General features: G+C 41.6%; 1 protein-coding gene across 2 annotated transcripts in view; it reads left to right on the forward strand.

Moving 5' to 3' along the window:
* The window catches only part of ZNF277 (zinc finger protein 277), a 39007-nt gene that overhangs the window by 3229 nt on the left and 13891 nt on the right, over window positions 1–21887 (forward strand). Inside the window, exons 2-6 of one of the 2 annotated variants that reach the window (XM_083463652.1) lie at window positions 11442–11525; window positions 13568–13769; window positions 17538–17626; window positions 18925–19007; window positions 21521–21612. In XM_083463652.1, coding sequence (XP_083319778.1) covers window positions 11442–11525; window positions 13568–13769; window positions 17538–17626; window positions 18925–19007; window positions 21521–21612 — 550 coding nt within the window. The remainder of the gene's footprint in view (window positions 1–11441; window positions 11526–13567; window positions 13770–17537; window positions 17627–18924; window positions 19008–21520; window positions 21613–21887) is intronic. The other variant, XM_083463653.1, reaches the window with a different exon arrangement.

Below are 21887 nucleotides of genomic sequence, written 5' to 3' on the forward strand. Positions count from 1 at the left end.
TTCTAACCTTAACTTATCTTAGAGCTGATTTAGTGGTGACCAATGTGTCCTGTAAGCCAGGAAGTCATCAGTTCAAACCTTGTCTCAGCCATGAACTCACTAAGTGGCTTCAGGCAAGCTACCATTCTCTTTCATACTCTCCATCTCCTTACACACATCTTGCGTGTCACCATCATAGGTTTGTTGTGAAGATAAGTAATGTATGTCAAGCATATACTGACTGGGACTGATGGGAGTTGTTGTGCAAAACAACTGGAAAAGCCAGGTTGGCAAAAGAAGAGAGGTGCCCAGGTGTTGATCCATTTCATTATTCAGCAGTATTATCAGCTGTGTTAAGGCCTGAGTAAACTCATTGAAAGCTCTCAGATTCCAAAGCCTTCTTGTTCCTCTGCCATAAAGGACCCTTAGGAATATCGCGTCTTGGCTGTGCTTCCAGCTAACATTGCAATTTAGGATGTTTCCAGGCTTGTGACTTTTCAAAATTTCCTTTAGGAGTAAAAACAATGTCTTCCCTACTAAAGAAACCTTAGCAGGTATTTTAGGCACATTCTTTTAGTGCAGTTCCGTTAGAAGGGTAATGATTACAAGCAGAAGTGATTATGTCTGAAATAGCTTTTCTAATTAAATTCCAAGCTCCAGTTATTATCACTACCAAAATTGGGTTTCTTAAAATAGTAGATGTTAATTATACTGAATTAAAATCATACGAATAAATCTTTATCATACAAGTAAAACCTTTTAAAGTTATTATCTGATAACTGTACTAAGTGTTATGGATGGTTGGAAGCAAGAACGTCTAGTATCCAACAAATGGGGAGGAAAACAAGCTTCCCGCACCCAAGCCTTTCCTATATATCATATGCATAGGTTTCAAACATCTCTACTTGGGTTTTATGTCCATTATATTTGACTCGCACAACAATAACACCTATGAATTATTAGCGTTTGTTCCTGCTCCTGCTTTTCTTACAGTTATCTAGAATTGTGAAATAACTACCAAATAATAAGAAATCACCTTTGTTGCAGCATAGTTAGGAGTGGCATTTTATTTTATTTAAAAAAACGTAAGCCCTGCTACAGGGAAGTAGCATTAAAAGTGTGCATGCTCCACCAAGATATGTAGCTCCAGATACAACAGGAATATAGTCTGGAGGTAGCAGTCATACCCACTGATTACCTGAGAACCCCTGCCCCACCACATACCATTTCATATAGTGCTATTTTTCCCCTTCTTTTTGATAAATCCCATTCCACAATATGTGATTTGGGGCCACGTAGGTGGTGGCACCACAAGCACAGAATGTCCTTTCTAGGGAAGTCGAGCAGTCTGCTTCATGTATTGATTCTTGGCAGAGTGTAAAAAAAAACTTGTGTTCTTTAGCAACAAATAACACAAGACTATGCATGCCTATGCTTTTCCTGGGTTAAGATTATAGGATTACAATTTTAGTATAGGAATGGTATATAGTATTTCAACATTTTGGTATTTCATATATATGGTATTTCAACATTTTGAAATGCTGCCACTTTTCTTCTTATGTTTAACATATGAGTAGTGGTAACTTTAGGGAAGTGTATCTTGTTAGGTCTAAAACGGCTTTGCTGGCTGAGGATCCCTTCCAGAGTACAATTCAAAGGGCTCGTGCCTATCTTTAAAGCAGGGCTAGGGAACCTCGGGCCGGGGGAACGAATGCAGCACTTGAGGCCTCTCTGCCTGTTCCGCTGGACTCTCCCTAGGCCATATTCACTCCCTGCTCCATATCATTTGCTTGCTCCACACCCACCTGATTGGAATGTGTTGCTGAACTCGGATAATGTTTTTTGCCTGCCTGGGTGGAGATTAGAGGTGTATATGTGAGTGGGTACCGAAACGTGCAAAGGTAAAACTTGCAACTACTGCTCTGTCGACTTCTGTTGCTGGTTCTGTCACTACTGGCATGTAGCCTTCAGAAGATGTCCTGGAGGAAGGCACCAGCCAGGGAACCCCCCCAGGGGGAGAAAGCTCAGAGCCAGCCAATTGGTGGTGGGTTGAGTGGTCACAAGGAGAAGGAGCAGACCGGGAGGCGGCGGTGTCAGAGGCAAAAGCGGCGACAGGGTTTTGTGAAAAGGAAGAGGCTGCGGCAGAGCACAGTTCAGACTCTGAGGCAGAAGCCAGGGAGTCTCCTTCTTCTGCTGCGACCAGCTTGCCTCAACCCTGGTCTCCTAGAACACCAAGAGAAATGAAAGGATTGCGCGCCGATACAGCCTGAAGCTGCTTGAGAAAGACTCTGAAGAGGAGGAGTCCTAATGGGCTCTGGGAAGGCAGGGACCGTCAGTCCTTGCAGCTGCTTCATTGAGACAAGACCTCCCAGAAAGAACTGATGAGACCACTAGGCCAGAGTAGTGGTTTGTTCCCTTGACTAAATAATTAACCTCATTGGCCTCAGTTGATTTATTGTTTTGCTGCTGACCTACGTCTGACTCCAGCTCTGGCAAAATGTTGCTCAGAAGGGAGAGAGAGCTCAGTTGGTAGAGCACGAGACTTTTAATATCAGGGTCATGGATTCCAGCCCCACGTTGGGTGAAAGATTCCCGCATTGCCGGGAGTTGGACGAAATGATCCTTGTGGCCCCTTACAACTCTCATGATTTTATAAATTCATCTTATTCAGGAATGTAGCCCTCAAGCTGTGGAAGACGCCCCACCGCTCCTTTAAAGCCTTATACGGCTTGGTCCTTGGCTGGTGCTTCTCCTGCAATACATGAACCTTCCTGCACACTGAGGTCATCTTCAGAGGGTCTTTTCTAGCGCCTTTGAAGGATACTTGAGTGACACTAGACAAAGCAGCATTTCAGCTGTTGTGCCCTGTTTCTGGAATGCACTCCTGGAAGGCTTGCCTGAATATCTCGTGTTTTTCAGCACCCAGGAGACAACCCAGGCTCTTTAAGGACAGTAGTAAACAAGATGATATCTGTGGAATTGAGACCTTTTTTTAAAAAAAGTAAATAGATGCAGGGGAGCCCTGAGCCAGACTGCTGTGGGTGAGGCACAGGGGCTTTTGCTGCATTTCTGATCCAGATTGCCCCTGCCCCTTGCATCTGAAAGCTTTCCCCCCAATGTAGATAGCAGGCATGGGAGTTCAAATCTGGAGCAAGACACGTGTGTGTGTGTGTGTGTGTGTGTGTGTCTGAGTGAGAGAGCGAGAGCTATTTGCACATGCACATACATCACCCCACAAACTATGGTCCTAATCTGGAGCAGGAGCTGCTGTTTGGCTTTTAGAAAGTCATTTACACAAATGCTAATTGCATGGATGGAGTCTCATCTGGTTTGGCCCTTAAATATGGCTTGTGCTGGTTTTTAATTTTGCTGCTGGTTGGTTGGTTTGTTTTTTACTGATTTTCTCTCGTATTGTAGTGCTGGTATTATTGTTTCTATTTTGATTGCTTTAATATTACCGTAAGCCGCACTGGGAGTGCTAGCACTGAAGGGTGGCTTGTCTAAACACATGTGACATTCAAGGAGCTTATGGGGAATTCCTGAACGACTCTAATACAACATTTTTATTATTATTATTGTTTCGTGATTGCCTTGAGGAGTTGTTTTTTATTAGAATAGCGATGAATTAAACTTTAATTGTCACCTACTCCCTTTTTACCAGGCAGATTTGTAATAGAAAAATAGATTTAACTCTGTAACCTGCCAAATTGGCTGTATTTAAGCATTTGCGGATTGTGAATGCATTGGGTATCTGGGGAAAGGCCAGGAAATGGGGTATAGATGAGATCTGCTGGTGGTCTGCACCGCAGAACAAATCATTTTTGGGAGACTGCTAACCTAAAACCCATTTTATAAACTGATTTAAAGGTTTTTATACATCTTCTGGGACATCTCTGGATCAGGAGATAAAACTCCTCTGCCTGCTCTTCAGAGATCCTTTCTAAAGGGTATCCAGAGAGATCTTTTATCTCTGATCTTGTTGATAAGCACCACAGCTCTGAGATAGAACATAAAATAAAGCCCCTTGGCTATTCTTTAAAAATAAAAGTGAGCATCACACACACAGATCACAATGCTGGAGGATGGGTGAATTGATTGGGGGGCATATAGAGGTAGGTGGAAAGGCAGAATTTCCTACTGCCACACCCAAGCACTGCAGCATTAAAACATACAAACTCCTAGCAGCAGCCTGAACTGACATACGTAGTCTAGGAAGGGATATTTTCCTTTGATGCTGCTCCATGGAACTGATAATATTGGGGTTTGAAAATTTATAGAGTTAACAGTGATTGCCTTGGTTTAATCCTGGGGTGCCCAGTGTGGAGAAGGAAGTAAGAGTTGGGCTTTTCCCTTCCTTCCTTCCTTCCTTTCTTTCTTTCTTTCTTTCTTTCTTTCTTTCTTTCTTTCTTTCTCTTCTTTCTTTCTTTCTTTCTTTTTGCAAGGGGTTTGCCTCCCTATGTTTTTTGGGGTGAGGTGTTCTAGGTTTATTTGTCTGAGAGTTGGGAGGAATCTATGTGCAGCATCATTTTTTATTTGGTGAGATGGGTGTTTTGTCATGCCCGCCCAAGGAAATTTCGTAGATTTCCAAATACTGTATACCCTTGTGCCCCAAAGGTTGCAGATTTCTGGGTTGACCTGTGGCAAACAATTAGTTCTTCTGTCTGTTGTGCACTGTATAAAGGGGGTGTGATATACAAAAATACATGTGAAACTTAAATGGAAATGGGTTCAAAGCCATATATTGAATTTATTTATTTATTTGAAACAGATATCCCAGGTTTACTGGCTTCATTCAGATAATATGTGATGCATCCGTTTTTAAAATCTCCTGGAACACATTTCATATAGATATTCTCGTTAGCAGAGGGGGGAAATCTTTTGTGCTTCTAAAATTTTACTGAAGCTTGCCAAAAGAGCTGAGTTTGAGAATGAGATGCAAGACTTGAAGCCGCTACCAATCTTGTTTCCTAATGAAGTAGAAACTACTGTTGTGAGCATTTGAACTAAAGGGCCAAGTTGCTAGAATTGCCACTATGAAACAAAGGCACTCAAGATTGGAATGAAGGAAGCATAATAGCATGCCAATAAAATAGTTGGCTTTATTCAAAGCTTCAGTGACACAGAATTAAACAGGATCTATGCTGCTTCAATTGAGGACTGAGCCACTCGTGCAGAAAGACCACACTGTCTTATTCTGTGTTTAACGTTTGCTTTGAGAAACAAAGTTGGTGCACCATCTCTGTCCTCCAGAGAGAACCTAAATCAGAAAGTAAGGTTTTCAAGGAGACCTATGTGGTAAATAATATAATGGGATGTATATCCATATGTGTGTGTAACACACTCAAGTGGCCTCATATAACACCCTCCTCCATTAATGCAGATGTAACTTTTTCTCAACCAACCATTGCTTGGCTCTGCAAACACTGCTGATCATTGAAATGACACGGATGCTAGTACTGTCATAACACTGGACCATTTAAAGCAAGGGTGAGCAACCTGTTGTTCTTGCTGATGCCTACATTACCTGGGTCTTCATATTGGCAGTAGGCACAGGCAGAGAATGATGGGCAGAGCTAGAGACTGTTGTAGCTCCTGTTGGGCTAGTGGTGGTATTAATATTATACTAACCCTATTATTTTGCTGCATTTTTTAAAAGACATAGTTATGTCCTGTTCCCTTTGCTTTGGAGAATTGAAAAATTAAAAAACAGTTGTTGTAACTAAAATAGTGTGATTTTCAGGGTTAATCAGCTTAGGTACTAGGTTTGTGCTGTTGGCCATGGATATGTTTGTGTTCCGTGTTTGGCACCATGGTTTTGTGACCAGAAAGGAAGAAATGTAAGATGCTAATAACTTGGGAGCTTGCGGAACTAGAAAAAGGAATACTTAGAAAGAGTTGTAAGGAGCTTTTGTTCCAGAATTGGCCATTACCCAGGGGAAAAATAGTTTTTGATTTGGAAGCCATAAATAAGAGCATTTTCTAACCAGGTCTCACCCCCTTTTTATCAACTGAACAAGGGAAAAGGGGTGAGGGTAGATGGAGCTACAGATGTTTCCTTGAGCTAGTGGTTCAGTTGCAGCTTAATCAGTGTCCGAATACATGAATATAGGATGCTTTTTGGTGGTATCCATCCACTTCGTATCGGAAAAACAAGATTTCCCTCTTATAAATTCTGGTGTCTTGCTACTGATGGGAACGCTTGGGCAGAGGACCCTCAGTGGCCCTCCTAACTTGGAAGAAGTGGAATATGCAAAGTGATTATCTTGGCCTGCATCCGTTCTTCTTGAAATCAAAAATAATATCGCTGTCAAGATGATGCACCCTCTGCTCATCCACAATGGCCCAGCCTTGCCATTTTTTGGAGCAGGCCCCGCCTTTTAACCAAACAGTTTGTGAGAGTTTTGATCTGGACTGGTAATTCACAACACTGTAGCTCAGTGGTAGAACATATGCACCACATGCCCAAGGACTCGCCTGCAATCATTGGCGTCTCCAGGTAGGGCTGGAAGAGACCCTGGCTAAATCCCTGGAGTGGTAGACTCGTAATCTGGTGAACTGGGTTCGCGTCTCCGCTCCTCCACATGCAGCTGCTGGGTGACCTTGGGCTAGTCACACTCCTCTGTAGTCTCTCAGCCCCACTCACCTCACAGAGTGTTTGTTGTGAGGGAGGAAGGGAAAGGAGAATGTTAGCCGCTTTGAGACTCCTTCAGGTAGTGATAAAGCGGGATATCAAATCCAAACTCCTCTCCTCCTCCTCCTGGAGAACTACTGCCGGGCATTATAAGTTATATGAATGTTGAGAATTTGCTAAGTTTTGGTGAAATTAGCTTCAGTAATTAAATTTGAGAATGGTGGAAACTAAGTTATAATTTTGAAAGAACCAAAGTTTAGAGTAATGTCTTTATTTTAGAACCAATGATGGGAAAAAGTGAACTAACAACAAGTATTCTAAATCTAAATATAATTAGACGAAAATACAAAAAACGCATGAAACAAGGTAACAATTTGCTGTTATTTTTATTGTAAAGAATGCAGGGGGCGGAGGATGTGGGGAAGTCCAGTGGATTATGAAAAATTGTATGGAAAATATGAATATTTTCTTTTTTCTCTCTCTTCTCTTTTCTTTCTGTAAAGTCGCTTTTGATGAGATATTGTCTATGTTATTGACCCTGGAAAAAAGCAATAAAAAATATTTTAAAAAAAAAAGAGAGAGAACTACTGCCGGGCAGTGTGGACAATACTAAACTAGCTTCCGGTTGTATAAGGCAGTTGCTGTATTCCTTTATTTCAAAACTTTCGCAACCCATGGCTTGAGGTGCGTACGTTGGAATCGGAAGTAGGCATTTTCCTTTTATAATTAAAAACAACAAGCCTGGAATATACGTGGGAGGAATGTTTTGTACCTCAGCACAGTGGTACCTCGGAAGTCGAACGGAATCTGTTCCAGAAGTCCGTTCGATTTCCAAAACATTCAGAAACCAAGGCGTAGCTTCCGGCTGGCTGCAGGACGTTCGGGTTCCAAAGAATGTTCGCAAACTGGAACACTCACTTCCGGTGCTTGGGATCCAAGGTACGACTATATTTGTCAGTTATATTAGAAAGTATGCTCTGGTTTTTATTTTGTTAGCTCTTTGCGTTTCACATCTGGTGTTCTAAAGCTGAGACAGTGCCTTGTTGAGGGGAAAACTGAGAGACCATGATGTGGGACAGGGTCTTGAAACCAGTTTTATCCAGTGGCTGTTGGTATTTTCTCTTTCTCCGTGACAACTCTTGATATATTTCCGAACCTGCTGCCTCCAGCGAACTGAGACACAACTCTCTCTAATCCATCTGCAGTCCATGTACCGAAAGATTTCTAATAACAGGATGTAGCTGAAGAAGATATTAATGACAAAACAGGACTAGTCCATTCTCCCTGTAGTGAGACAGACAATATTTTTCTGCAGGGCAATGAATTTTGGGTGTTCGCACGGGGAATAATATGCTATCCCCATGCTGTTCATATTTATTTTAAATGATTTATAATTTGCTTGATCATAGAGCTCTCCCAGCAGTATACAAATAAGACTAAAGATAAAATACAACTAAAAGTCAATTAGAAAACAATTATACATAAAACCATCATCATTAAAACACAGATTAAAACAGATAAAATCAATAACATTTCTAAAACAAATATAGCATTCTGTGCGCCATTGCTGGGAAAGTTATTCTTTTTAAAACAAATGTTCTTGTTTTCAAGATCTACCAGAATGATCTACATGTGTGCAAGTATATCTTATATGGAGTGGTATATTACTCCATTGTTCCTTTAGAAAGGACCTTTATAGTGACATGGACTCACAAACTAATACGAGAAGGAAAGATGTCTTCTTTTTTAAAGCCTGGCCTAATTTGGGCTGTTTCTCTCCAACTGTTGAAGATTTTTGTTCATCTGTTTCCTATTTCTTCCATTCACTTATATTCCGACGCCTCCACTCTGGTACCCATAGCAACACTTGTTAATGCTAATGAAACTGCAGCATCTAAAAACTTCCGTGCTGAACAAAACTGTTCAATGTTGCAGTTAAATACAGTTGCGTTTCTGTCAGGCTTCGATTCCTGCAGTACCTGTTTGAAGTAAACTTGGATTACAAGGTTTTGGTAACTTTCTGCTCCTCTGAAATGTACACTGTTGGATTCATTTATGCAGTGAAGCCTTGTATTTGGGTAGCAGCAGATGTCTGAGAAGATCGATGCATAGCTCATGTAAAATTGACCCAGTTTAGCTGCAGGACGGAGTTGCCTTTTAGAAGTATTAAATTTGCATTCAGTAGATCACTGCTGAATACTGAGGCTGATTGATCTGTGAGATGTGCTGTCTTGGAGCACATGGCTGCTCTGGCTAATTCCCATGTAGCAGTAAGAGCATGTTAATGAGTGAAGTAACAGACAAATGACTCCCATGAACTTGAACAAAATGCTAATTCAGTTTATTAGGAAGATCTAAGGCATTTCACAAAACGTTCATGAATTTTACTCAACTGATAAGCTTTCGCTCATCTTTTAGTCAGAAAGCTGGTTGTATCTATTATGCTGGTCTTTTAAAAATTCACTCAGCTTAGATATAGGAGACCATTTTCATACTTAGGAAATCCAAGTTCATGACACTGCACAAAAAATGTGAAATTTATTTATGTCCTAGCCCTATTGCCCAGGTGCTGAACAGTTTGATTGTAGGAATTAGGATCTTCTAATTGCTTTTAAGAGCTGTGCCCACATTAGGTGGAGCTGTTCATAATGTCAGATGTCAATGCCTGTAAAATATAACATGTGTAAGTCTGAAATACATAAATTTTCCTCCTTCACTTTCAGTGGGTAAAGACTATCGAACGTCCTTGTATTGGACTCAGTGCATAGTGTTACTTAGATGCGTCCAAAATGCAGAGTTCAGATGGACCCAGAACCAGGGCAGGGGCAGCCACATCACATATTGGTTTACCCCAATATGTAGACCAGCAGATGGCTGTTTAGACATTTCATGCTACCTTGGTACAAATTAATTGGTCCCAACCTGTCCAGTAATGCCCACTATATTGCAAAAATACAATAAACAGGCACAGTTATAGGGTAGCTTAGAAGTGCTGTAATTGTACCTGTTCTTTTTCATGTTCTATGAAGCCTTTGGACTAGAGAGAATGATTTACAAGGTACTCTGACTTCATGATTGCAACCCTAATTCAAAGTTGTGCCTAAAAGCGTTGTCCTGCAACTTCTAAGGGTGATATCTCAGGATATAATGATAGATCTCACCAGCCCCTAGACTGAATTGCTAATATTGCGCATCTCGTTTAAGGCTTGTGGCTGCATCTCATGCAATTTTATATCTAGTGCATAGTATTATAAGCAGCAGAGATCACAAGATAAATATTATGTAATTCCTCTCTAGTTAAAACTTTATGTAGCAGGCACACTGTTCTATTTTCTTTTTAAGTATTATTTTAGGATTTTTATTTTGTTTGAAAACCCCATCTCATTGTTCTACCTTGTTTTCTTGGCTGTATGTTTTTGTTGTTGCTGCATCCCTTCTTGTTTTGGGATTGTTGTCAAGTTTTCAACTAATCTCCTCGTATTAGCCAGCTGTATTAATGAGATAATAAACCAGGCTTGTTGCTAATGAATTGATTCATTCAACTGCTGAATTTAATTAGAAAGACACTTAACATTCCAGCAGATGTTCTTATTTTGTTTGGGTACAGTTGTATTTCTGCACAATGAGCTGACAGACCCATCAATGTCCATATCTATATGCCCTGCTCTTAAAGACTTGTGCCATAAATGTTATCATGCAGACACTAAGTCTACAAATTCCAATATCATTGATGATTGTAGGTATAGTGTCTCTTGCCTCGTTGAGACTAAAGAGAGTTCTTCAACAATGCTCTTGTCAATTTTATCATCAGCTAATCCTAACCACTTACCTGGGAATAAGTTCTATTAAATTCAGCAGATGGCGGCTAATGGATTGAGGTTGAATCCTGACAAGACAGAAGTACTGTTTTGGGGGCACAGGAGGCGGGCTGGTGTAGAGGACTTCCTGGTCCTGAATGGGGTAACTGTGCTCCTGAAAGACCAGGTGCGCAGCCTGGGAGTCATTTTGGACTCACAGCTGTCCATGGAGGCGCAGGTCAATTCTGTATCCAGGGCAGCTGTCTACCAACTCCACCTGGTACGCAGGCTGAGACCCTACCTGCCCGCAGACTGTCTCGCCAGAGTGGTGCATGCTCTAGTTATCTCCCGCTTGGACTACTGCAATGCGCTCTACGTGGGACTACCTTTGAAGGTGACCCGGAAACTACCATTAATCCAGAATGCGGCAGCTAGACTGGTGACCAGGGGCGGCCGCAGAGACCACATAACACCGGTCTAGAAAGATCTACATTGGCTCCCAGTACGTTTCCGAGCACAATTCAAAGTGACGGTGTTGACCTTTAAAGCCCTAAATGGCCTCGGCCCAGTATACCTGAAGGAGCATCTCCACCCCCATCGTTCTGTCCGGACGCTGAGATCCAGCACCGAGGGCCTTCTGGTGGTTCCCTCATTGCGAGAAGCAAAGCTACAGGGAACCAGGCAGAGGGCCTTCTCGGTAGTGGCGCCCGCCCTGTGGAACGCCCTCCCATCAGATGTCAAAGCGATAAACAACTACCTGACATTCAGAAGACATCTTAAAGCAGCCCTCTTCAGGGAAGTTTTTAATGTGTGATTTTAGTGTATTTTTGGTTTCTGTGGAAGCCACCCAGAGTGGCTGGGGAAACCCAGCCAGATGGGAGGGGTATAAATAATAAATTATTATTATTATTATTATTATTATTATTATTATTATTATTATTATTATTATTAAATTCAGCAGGACTTGCTTCTGAGTGAACATGGCTAGGCTTGAACTGCAAGTAACTTTCCTTCTTCCAGACTGCTGTTCATAGGTTATGCTAGTGAGACAAGTATGCAGGAAGTGTACCTTCCAAGTTATGTCAGGAAGAAGCAGCCTATTCTATCCTTATCTACAGGTGTGCACATTTCCTTGCAACACTGGAGTGTGTGACCCTTTTTCCGTTGAGGGCTGCATTCCAGGGTGGCAGGGGGGAATACTGTAATTTGTTGGAGGCCTCATTCCAGAGTGAAAGGTAAATAGGGACACTCCCTTGATGCCATTCCTTTCTCTCTTTCTGCATTTTGCTTTTACTTCTGCTTGTAACCCACATGAACTCCGACCAAGAGCCTTGAGAAACTGAGCTAAGAGCTTCAGGTCCGCTATCTGTGCTGCAAGATGCATAGCCTCCCTTTCCCCATTCTCCCATTGGTCACTTTGCTTTGGGATCCCAGGGCAAAGTGGAACAGAAGGAGTTGTCTCATACAAACTCATACCTTTGGTTCAAATAGCTCAGCATTGTCTGCACTCTCTGAGAGTGGCTTTTGGGAAGTTTAGGCAGGATTATTTTTCACCCCTATCTGGACATGCCATAGATCAGGGGTCGCCCTGACCCAGTGGGACTGCTGGGCAGGTGCACCCGACTATGACCTGCCATTTGGGGAAAAAATCAAGCCTCTAGCTCTCCTAGAAAGAAGGTTATAGAGCAAAATGTGCAGGTACCTATGGGATTTCTGTGAAATGAGAACAGTGTGGCTGCCTTGTATATATTTTCTGAAATGCTCCCTTGCTATTAGGCAGTAGAAGCACCAGTGTGCATGCACATATGTGTGATCTCCATAGCCAGGGCCAGCAGGATATACTGTATTTTTTGCTCTATAAGACTCACTTTTCCCCTCCTAAAAAGTAAGGGGAAGTGTGTGCGCGTCTTATGGAGCGAATGCAGGCTGCGCAGCTATCCCAGAAGCCAGAACAGCAAGAGGGATTGCTGCTTTCACTGCGCAGCGATCCCTCTTGCTGTTCTGGCTTCTGAGATTGAGAATATTTTTTTTTCTTGTTTTCCTCCTCCAAAAACTAGGTGCGTCTTGTGGTCTGGTGCGTCTTATAGAGCGAAAAATACGGTAGTTGGCTTCCCATGGTTGTCAGAAATGGTTGTTGCTCTAATTTTGTGTTATGCAATACCCTTTCCATGGCAGCCATTTGGTGACTGATGCCTCCAGCCCACTCGCAAAATATGAGATGTGCCCTCTAGTCCAAACAGGTTGTCAACCCCTGCCACAGATTGAATTTGTAATGTGTCGCATGAGCTCTGCTACTAAGCTGTGACCCTTCTGTAGTGCTCTGTGAGGTGTCAATAACCAGTATAAAAGGACAGCCGTGGCACATGCGCTCTTGCAAGAATACAGCCTCTCACTTGCAAACGGGGAAGTATTTTTGCTGTATGTGGCCAAATCCTATCTTGAAATTTGCTCGTTAATCTTTAGGGACATTAGAGATGCAACACCTGATCTGGCTGTTCCTAACGGGAGCAGCGGAAACTGTCCATGTAGAACTTATTTTACATTTGACTTGTAGCCAAAGGTTTAGCATTTAATCATTGGGTAAGCAGACCGTAAGTTTTTCCTGTGAAATGATTCTTGCCACTAGGATGTTGCAGAAGACTGGCTTTTCAGATAGTTGTGCGCACTTTGCAGTAAGGCTACAAGCTTAATCCCATTTATGTTGGAGTAAGCCCCATGGAATTTAGTAGGACTTACTTCTGAGTAGACACAGTTAGGTATGCCCTGTAGGTCTGTATATGCCCTCCATTGAAGTGAACTGGGAATTTTACCTGTATGAGGTCTACATAGCAGCCTGGGCTGATGTCACATTTATTACAAACTCCAAGCTGGCCAGGCATGATTTTTCTCTCCTGCTCTGCACCTAACACTGTAAGAAAGTAATATGCAAGAAGTCTTTGATGCAAAACCAGCCATACAGGAAGTTCATTGCCACCCTTGGCTCGTTTGAGAGCAAGGGCAGGATAGAAATTTAATAAAGAAACACCTTTCCATTCTTTTTCATTCCATTCTATAGAGTGCACACAAGTCTGTTTGCTTACTTAAAAAAAACCCACTGCTTTTGACAACGAGATAGACTAATATAATATCTTTGTAATTTGTTATTATTATTTCTCTTTAGACCACAAAGACTACATTTTGGAGCCACTTTCTCTGCCAGAAAGTCCAGGTGGCATTTCTGCTGTAGAAGGTTCTCCATCTGTGCCTTGTATATTCTGTGAAGAATATTCTCCTGTATCAGAACAAAACCAACTTCTGAAGCACATGATTATAGAGCACAAGCTTGTCATTGCAGATGTCAGGCTAGTAGCAGATTTTCGGAGGTATGTAGTTCTTGCTTAAAATTTGATAAAGCAACCTAGGACAGAAAATGTTCGGGAAACTAGAACTGGTATATACTGAGACAACCAAAACATAGGATAACGTTCCCAGTTATGCAAAAGAAAACAGGCAGATCCAAAAAAACAGTGAAAGGGAGGCTGAAAGGGTATGTGTGTCTGAAGGAAAATGAATTGATATTGGTTTATATATATTAGTAACTTTGTATTAACGCAACTGTGTTTTTGTAATATTTTGTTTAAGTTGTCTGTTGTTGCTTCTGTTTTTTGTACACCATTTAGATACATGTTTAATATATTAAGCAGTATAAAAATTAAATAATCATTTAATCAATGTTTTATGATGCAGCAGGATAGATACATTTTTGTATATAAATAAAAGGCAATTTTGCTAGACATTAATGTAAGAAACTGAGCCTTGGATGAAAGAGCTGGACCCAGGGACTGTAGAAACAAGGCTGGAACGTGAATGTGTGTGCGCAAAGGAATCCCAAACTTCAAAAATGGGGAGTAAATCATTCTGCAAAAGTAGCCTGATCATATCACAAAAACAGATGCATCAGCCTTTTGGGAGCTGGAACGAGAGTTGAGAACCTTAAGGGAGGCAGATCTTTGCATTGACCAAACTGCTTCCTTTTTTTGTTTTGGAGCTCAGGCCTTTATATTAAGTTCTCCAGATTGGTTGCTATTTTTTGTAAGCCTGTCAAAACTTGTCTATCCGTCTCTATGAACTGATTCATACAAGTGTAGATCACTTTCTTTATGGAAGAGGAAACCCATGCAATAAAATGGACAGGTAGAGAGAAAGGCATGGTAAATCCGCTCCTGAAATGTCCTTTTCATTGTCTTTCCATGGTAAACTCTAGATCCTGATAACTCAGTTGAACTTCCTTCCCTTAAAAAGTATTACATGTTGCAGTTGACATGTGATGACCACGCCCTTCTAGGAATACATTGGCCTCAGTGCTAATTGCATATTCTAACTACTAAAGTTCTAGAAGTTCCTATACCAACAGCTGTGCTGACTGGGGCCACAGGTTGCCCATTCCTGATCTACAGCCTATGTTAAATAAACCAATCTACCTGCCCCTCATCAATATGTGCTTTTCAAGGTGCACATGTTTTCTCTAATTGACAAGCCTTATTCAAAACACTAAATGCTGTTGCTTAGCAATTTCACATAGCGTGCATTCCAGTCTGTACATGTGTTCTTTTTGTTGCTCTCTGCTTTCCACTTTGGTATCTGCAAAGCTGCTATGTGTGTCTGGCTTCAGATGGCAAAGATCAGGACCTTTTCTGCACTCAGTTTTTACCATGCATGTGTCAATACGCCAGATTTGAGACGACTGATGTGCACCAAAAATGAATGGGATCAATTTTTCCACTGTAAATGGTTCAAAGAAGACTGAAATGCATAAGCTCACAGTTGCATAGGTTACTTGTGAGTGGAACCCAGTGATCATCTGTCCCCATGTCAGACTCAATTGTTTCATTTTTCCAAGAGACTAAAGAATGGTCACTCAGGAAAGGTGATCTATAAATAAATGCTGTCCACATATCAACATCCAGGTGAGTTGCCATGGCCTGGTTCATTACATTTCAGTACTTCATATATAAGGCAGCTGATTGAATGTGGCAAACAAATGAGAGAAGAATTGATGATAATGTGGAGTCAGTCTGAGTGGTGATGCTGTTGGGGAGGATCAAAAGGGAAGGCTGGGGTGGGGAGAGAAGCAGCTTCATCTTGGACATGTTGAGTCTGAGATGGTGATGACAACAGTATCAGGCAAGCAGGTAAAGACATGCGGGATTGGATGGAAGGAGAGAACTCTGAAGTGGAGAGGTATACCTGGGCGTCATGAACAAGTACATGGGTCAGGTTAGGAAGCCTCTGGGCTCTGGGATCCTAACTAGGTCTGGCACAGGTCCCAAATTCCCCCAAAACCACTTACAACATTGGGTAGAGGTGCAGCAGCCAGTGAGCAAAGCAGGAATGGCCTTGAAGACTCTCAAGTGAGGCTTGCTGTCACTGCTTGTCAGTGGCGACTTCAAGCCTGCTGGGTTTGGCTGCACTACAAACTTTCCATTGGATGAAAATAGGGTTTAAAGTTGGCACTGGTCCGCATTGACTTCAAGCAGTTCTAGGACCTTCATTTGCAGTGTGACATGAATTCAAACCACACTACAAACCACAGAGAAAAAAATGTGTCCCACCTGTCAAAATGGTCCCCCATGGGTGGAGAATCCAGGATCCAGTCCAGAGCTGCAAAAGGTTCTCCACAGATGAAATTGGTAGTTTGGATGCAACACTAAGCCATGGTTTGTTATAGCCATGGTTTGCTGAACAAGCTGGGATCTGGCTAGCAAGTGAGCAAAGAAGATATCATTTGCTTTCCCCCACCACCTCTGCGAGTACACAGCTGCAATCCCAAATGCCTCAGTGGTATTTGAGGACCAGCACAGCCTCACTGCATCACCAGTTATCAGAGGCAAAGGGATTTGTGAAGCTTCTCAGATGGATTCTCAGCAACACAGCATCAGCTCAGAGGGAAATCTCCATGCCACTTTTGTCTTTAGTGAATACCCAGCAGAACCAGACAGCTCTTGTTCAATTTCTGGCTCCTGAGAGAACCTCGGATGTGCAGATCAATGCTCACAACTTTACATCATGTAAAGTGAACTATTTCCATGGACATTTTTATGCCTGCAAACATTAGTGTCTGTATTGCACCTGGAAATAATTGAAGCCAGCAACTGTTTGAGATCCAGTCCCTACTTTCCACTCCTCTAGACCCTTCCCTCAACATCTGTGCCCACGATTGAACTGAAGGCACACACTTTTGGTTCATTAAGCTGCTTGATTGATGAGCAAGGAAAACAGCTGAAAGCAATAACTTTTGTTAGGGTGTAACAGAGACTTGAAAGCCAATGCCAGAAACCAGGAAATGTGATACTAAGAAGCAGCAATTTGCTTCTTAAAAAGTACCGGTATACATAGTCAATATGTAGGACTATTGGCACTGCTGTGTTCAAGTTCTCTGTCAGCTTTCTATGTCTATGTTGCATTTCATCCCATCCCACGAGGACAGTTTGTTTTTCTTGCCAAATTATGGCTCTAGCGTTTTCAAATCCAGAAGTTTCCTTCTTTCATGGGAATGCCATATGGTACTAGGGCACAGAGCTGGCTCTAACTGAGCTTCTTGATATTTGCTTGGATGGAATAATGTATTTTACTGTCAAGTTGGATAATTAAACTACTAAGCAGGTCTCAGTATTCATGCAGTATACATTTTTCTAGAGACTTGTGACCAAGCACGCACAATGCACCCATTTATGTTTTGGTAAGTATCAAGTTTTAAAGCCAAGTAATAAGACGAAAAGAATCTAGGGCAAATAAAATCCGTATAAAAAGTTAGCTTATTCAGCACGGTAAGCTTGCCATGTTTTTCGTTTTTTAAAAATCAAACACTAGTCATTGTGTCTGGTTTCGTCATACAAGCTGAACATTTGAAATTACCTGGTAATGGATTTCCAATTTCCAACTTATCTGTACTGGGAAGATTGTTCTGGCTAAATAGAAATGTCGCCTTATTTGAAAAATGACCTCTACAAAAGACTGGTAGCAATGAGTGGCTCGGTATCCAAATGCTGCAACAAGAATTGCATATTAAGAGTGTAATGAAACGAACAACAGTTTGGGAAATGTTTTGTAACATAGCTGCCTGCATTTTTGCTCCCCCCTTTTTTTTAAAGATATGCATTGTACTGGAAGAAAAGATTCTCAGAGCAGCCCATTACAGACTTCTGTTGTGTGATAAGAACAAATTCTGAAGCAGCTTTAGGTGAGTGTGTTGTTAATGTAGTCTGCACAGGCCTGGTTTGCAAAATTCCCCACAATCTGCCATTGGACCACCAATTTTGTTGGGACACTTTTTGCTGAACTGTATCAGATGCTGAAGCACTCTTGTTTGTGGGCTTGAGTTCAACAGATTATTTGATTCACTTTAAAATACAAAGAGTGAGTGTCTAGCATTATATCTTGGACTATAAGCTTGTGGGCAATGCCTGTGTTGATTTTTGTACATCTTGCATGCATCATCATCTATACTTGGGGCCAAACGAAGGATGATTATGATCAAATGTTAGGGAAGGAGCCCTCTGCCTTAATATTATAGATATTCCCATACTAGTTATAATATTTCTGAAGTGCTCCATTTCACTGATTAGAGGTTTATAAGGGTGGCTATCGTAGCTGTGACTGTCAAATAAAATTATAAACCTCTAAATAACTGCTATGAGACACAATCAGTTTGGCACCTTGCTTCTGGCCTAGCATCAGGTATTCATTTAAAAAAAAGGAGAGAAAAATCTTGGCAGTTGTAGAATGCAGTTCAGCTTTAGGAAATGGAGAGTCTAAAGAAAAAGAGGCATAACAAGGGCTTCAGGCATTTTAAACTGATGCTGGTTCCTTTACCTGTCTCCCCGGAAGATTGGGGTGAGAAGACCAGTTCAGCCTGTTCTGAGTACAAAGTCAGAATGCAGGTTTTTTTTCTTTTTCTTTTGGAGAATTCTTTCCATACCAGGCAGTGTGAAGCATTGGTGTACAGTTAATCCCTTAATGTATGAAATATGCAGAGACTGCATTTGGATGTTACAGTAAACCATGGGTTCTGAAGCTGGCTTGTTTCAACAAACTATAGCTAATATTTATCACAGGTAAGGATTGAAAGTAGTTATAAACTGTGGCTAATAAAAATGAAATGGAAACCTTCAGATTTCTTCATGGAGTAGTAATTGGGAGGGGTGTTTATTACACCATGGTTTATTGTGACATTTGAGCGCAGCCAGACACGAGACCTGGGGCTGATTTACCTTGTTCCAGTAAAATCTACCGGCATACCCTGGTGGGCTTCTCTATATTCATGGATTTGCTTCTGGCTGAAGCACAACTGCCAACATGACTAGGAAATTTCTGAACAGACCCCTTAGAAAGAACATTTGTCTTAAATGGATAGAATTACCACTTGCATCTTTCTCCCTCTCTCTGTGGCTTAATATAACTCAAACCTGTATTACATAAAAAAGCTTAATGTATCGACCTAAGTGTTCTCCTGACATTTGATCTGTAATCTTTTAACAGAGCAACAAGACAATTACTTCCTTTTATGTGATGCTTTGCCTGAAGACAGAACACTGAGGGAGAAACTTCAGCAACAAAGGCTGGTAAGGTGGTCTTGCATGTGACCATCCCGAAGCAGGAAATGAACTGCACAAAAAATGAGGATTTAATTTAATTTCCAGGTTTCCTCTTTCAGTAATAATGAAGTTGATCCTCAACAGGTAACAGTTCCAGAAAGCTCAGTAGGACTTACTTCTTTAAAGCGGATCCTCCAAGTGTCCCTATTTTCCAGGGACAGTCCCTGATTTAGAGAAGCTATCCCAATTTCTGATTCGATCCCGGAATGTCCCACTTTTTTTAGGATGTCCCTATTTTCATTGGATAAATGTTGGAGGGTATGGAGTTTTCGACCCCGGAGCCATCTGTAGACAGCCCTGTATAGGGAAGTTTTTTAAATGTTTAATGTTTTATTGTGTTTTTATATATGTTGAAAGCTGCCCAGAGTGTGTGGGGCAACCCAGTCAGATGGACAGGGTATAATAATAATAATTAATAATGGAATGGGACGTCCCTATTTTTATCGGAGAAATGTTGGAGGGTATGTTTAAAGGTGTGCTGAAAATTACTCAGAAGAATCCAATGATGCAGTTTTGAATGCAAAGTATATGTCATGTGTAGTGTAGTGGTTAAGAGCAGTAGTCTCGTAATCTGGCGAACCGGGTTTGCTTCCCCGCTCCTCCACATGCAGCTGCTGGGTGACCTTGGGCCAGTCACACTTCTCTGAAGACTCTCAGCCTCACTCACCTCACAGAGTGTTTGTTGTGGGGGAGGAAGGGAAAGGAGAATGTGAGCTGCTTTGAGACTCCTTAGGGTAGTGATAAAGCGGGATATCAAATCCAAACTCCTCTTCTTCTTCATATGTTTGTCTGCAATAGTAAAGATTCTTTACCTGGGATTCTGATCTCTCCGCAGCACTGCCCAATCCTACTTAGTGACCCTGTTATCAATAAATCTCTGGTCTTCCTTCAACAAAAGAATTGTAGAAATCCACCAGCTGAGCATTCCCAGAGGCAGCTGAATGTGTTTATCAGCCATGGCTTCTTATTTGCAGAGCTATCCAACATCAGAAGCAGCAAAATAAATAGGAACCTCTTGAAAGGGGGGCAGCAGCTAGATAAAGGTCCTTCTGTTCCTGTTGCTCTCTTTGAACTGATTCACACATGCATATATCTCTGAGTTTCTAGGGCTCTTGCCATCTTATCGCTTAATGACTCAACAGCTGAAGGGGAGGCACTGTCAGTGACAGTTCAAAAGCAGGCCTTTCAAACCTTGCTGTGGATCTTGCATAAAGCAAGCCCTAAAATGGCACCTCCGCGGTGAAACTTTCTTCTCGTTAAGTTGTTTTGGAGATGTGAAAGCTGCCTGGGAGGTGTGTGTTCTTTCACACATACCGAGTCCACCACTTTTTGCAGCTGCCGAGAAGCAGGCATGCATAGGTAAGCTCAACCTGCAAAGTAGTTCTAGCAGGTTGTCTGATTTCCTCAAAAATAAACCAATTGCCAGAACAACTCAAGCTTACCATAGAGGGGTAGCCAATGCAGTGGCCTTTAGGTGTTGCTGATTACGGCTTATGATTTCTTTAGTCATTGGTCTATTATTGTTAAGCTGCCTGTTCCTCTGCTGAGGTGCTTACGGGGTGTGAGGGTGAAGAAATAGGGATCTTTTTTAAAAAAAAGATGACTTGTTTAGTTTCATAGCCCTGGGGCACCAAACAACTGTTTTTTCCCGGTGATATAGAATGTGTTGAGGGTTTTTAGTTCTACAACATTTTAAATCTTGAGCTCTTTATATCTCCTGTGCGGTGAGGAGAAACCTAAGTATCTTCAAGTTCCAGTTCCCTCACTCTAGGTCTTCCGTTACTTGTGTAAAATATAAATGATTTCTTGCTTCAATCTCTCTCGTGGAAAAGATACACCTAGACTCTCTTAACTCAGTTCTCTTGTCTGAAGCAATATGCAGCTTCATACTATGAACACTCAGCAGTAAAATGCAGCTTTTATTTAAATTGGAGGAGAAAATTCCTAGAAATAGATACAAAAATGGTTTTTTTAAGTGTTCTGAGAGACCTGTTAGGAATATATGATAAAATGTTTTGCTTTGGTTTAAGGCTTAAACCTATATTATTTAAGGTAAAAAAAATTTTTTTGCTCCTTTTATTCACACGGGTGCACCTATACATCAAGGAGCCATTGATGATCATATTGATTTATCGAGGCTAAAATCTTTTCGTTATACAGACTGAGTCCATCAATCCTTGTGTCATCCAAATTCTCATTTTGGGAGGTGCAAATACATTTTCTCCAGTTTTCATTTGAACTGCACTGGATTAGACCAGCCTTCAGGTCTTCCTGTTTTGCCTGTTACTCTTCCTTCATGCTGTGTGAACATTTGAACCTAATCGCCGGCAAGAAAACCATGTTTTCAAATGAATCAAGTGCCTGTGTTGCTCATTAGCTGATAATGAGAGACAATGGAAAACTGCTAGGAATAATTTACAATGAAGCTATTTTCAAAAACGAATGTGATTGCATGTGTTGTATTTCTTCCTGTTCAACAGAGAGAGAATCTGGAGCAACAGCAGCGAGAGAGAAATGACACAGACTTTCGCGGTGCATGCATGTTCTGTGATAAAGAGTTTACTGGTAACAGGTTAGCGATGAATGTTTGACTACGCGTTTTCATCCTCGTGAACATCCCAATCCTATGCAGATGGGGGAAATGGAAATGTCACTATAAGGCTTTGGTACTGATGTGGCTGTAGCAGCATTTTATAACTGGCAAAATGTTAGCCCAGTGTAAGAAAAGTGCTGGTGGAAAGACCAAAGGGTCCATACAGTCCAACATCCCATTTCACACCTGCCCATCAACTAACTAAGGCAGTGGTGGAGATTTTGTAGTCCAGCTACATCTGGAAGGTCACAGCC

Source organism: Podarcis liolepis, assembly GCF_965112155.1.
Source record: "Podarcis liolepis genome assembly, chromosome: 10".
NCBI classification, from domain to species: Eukaryota; Metazoa; Chordata; class Lepidosauria; order Squamata; family Lacertidae; genus Podarcis; species Podarcis liolepis.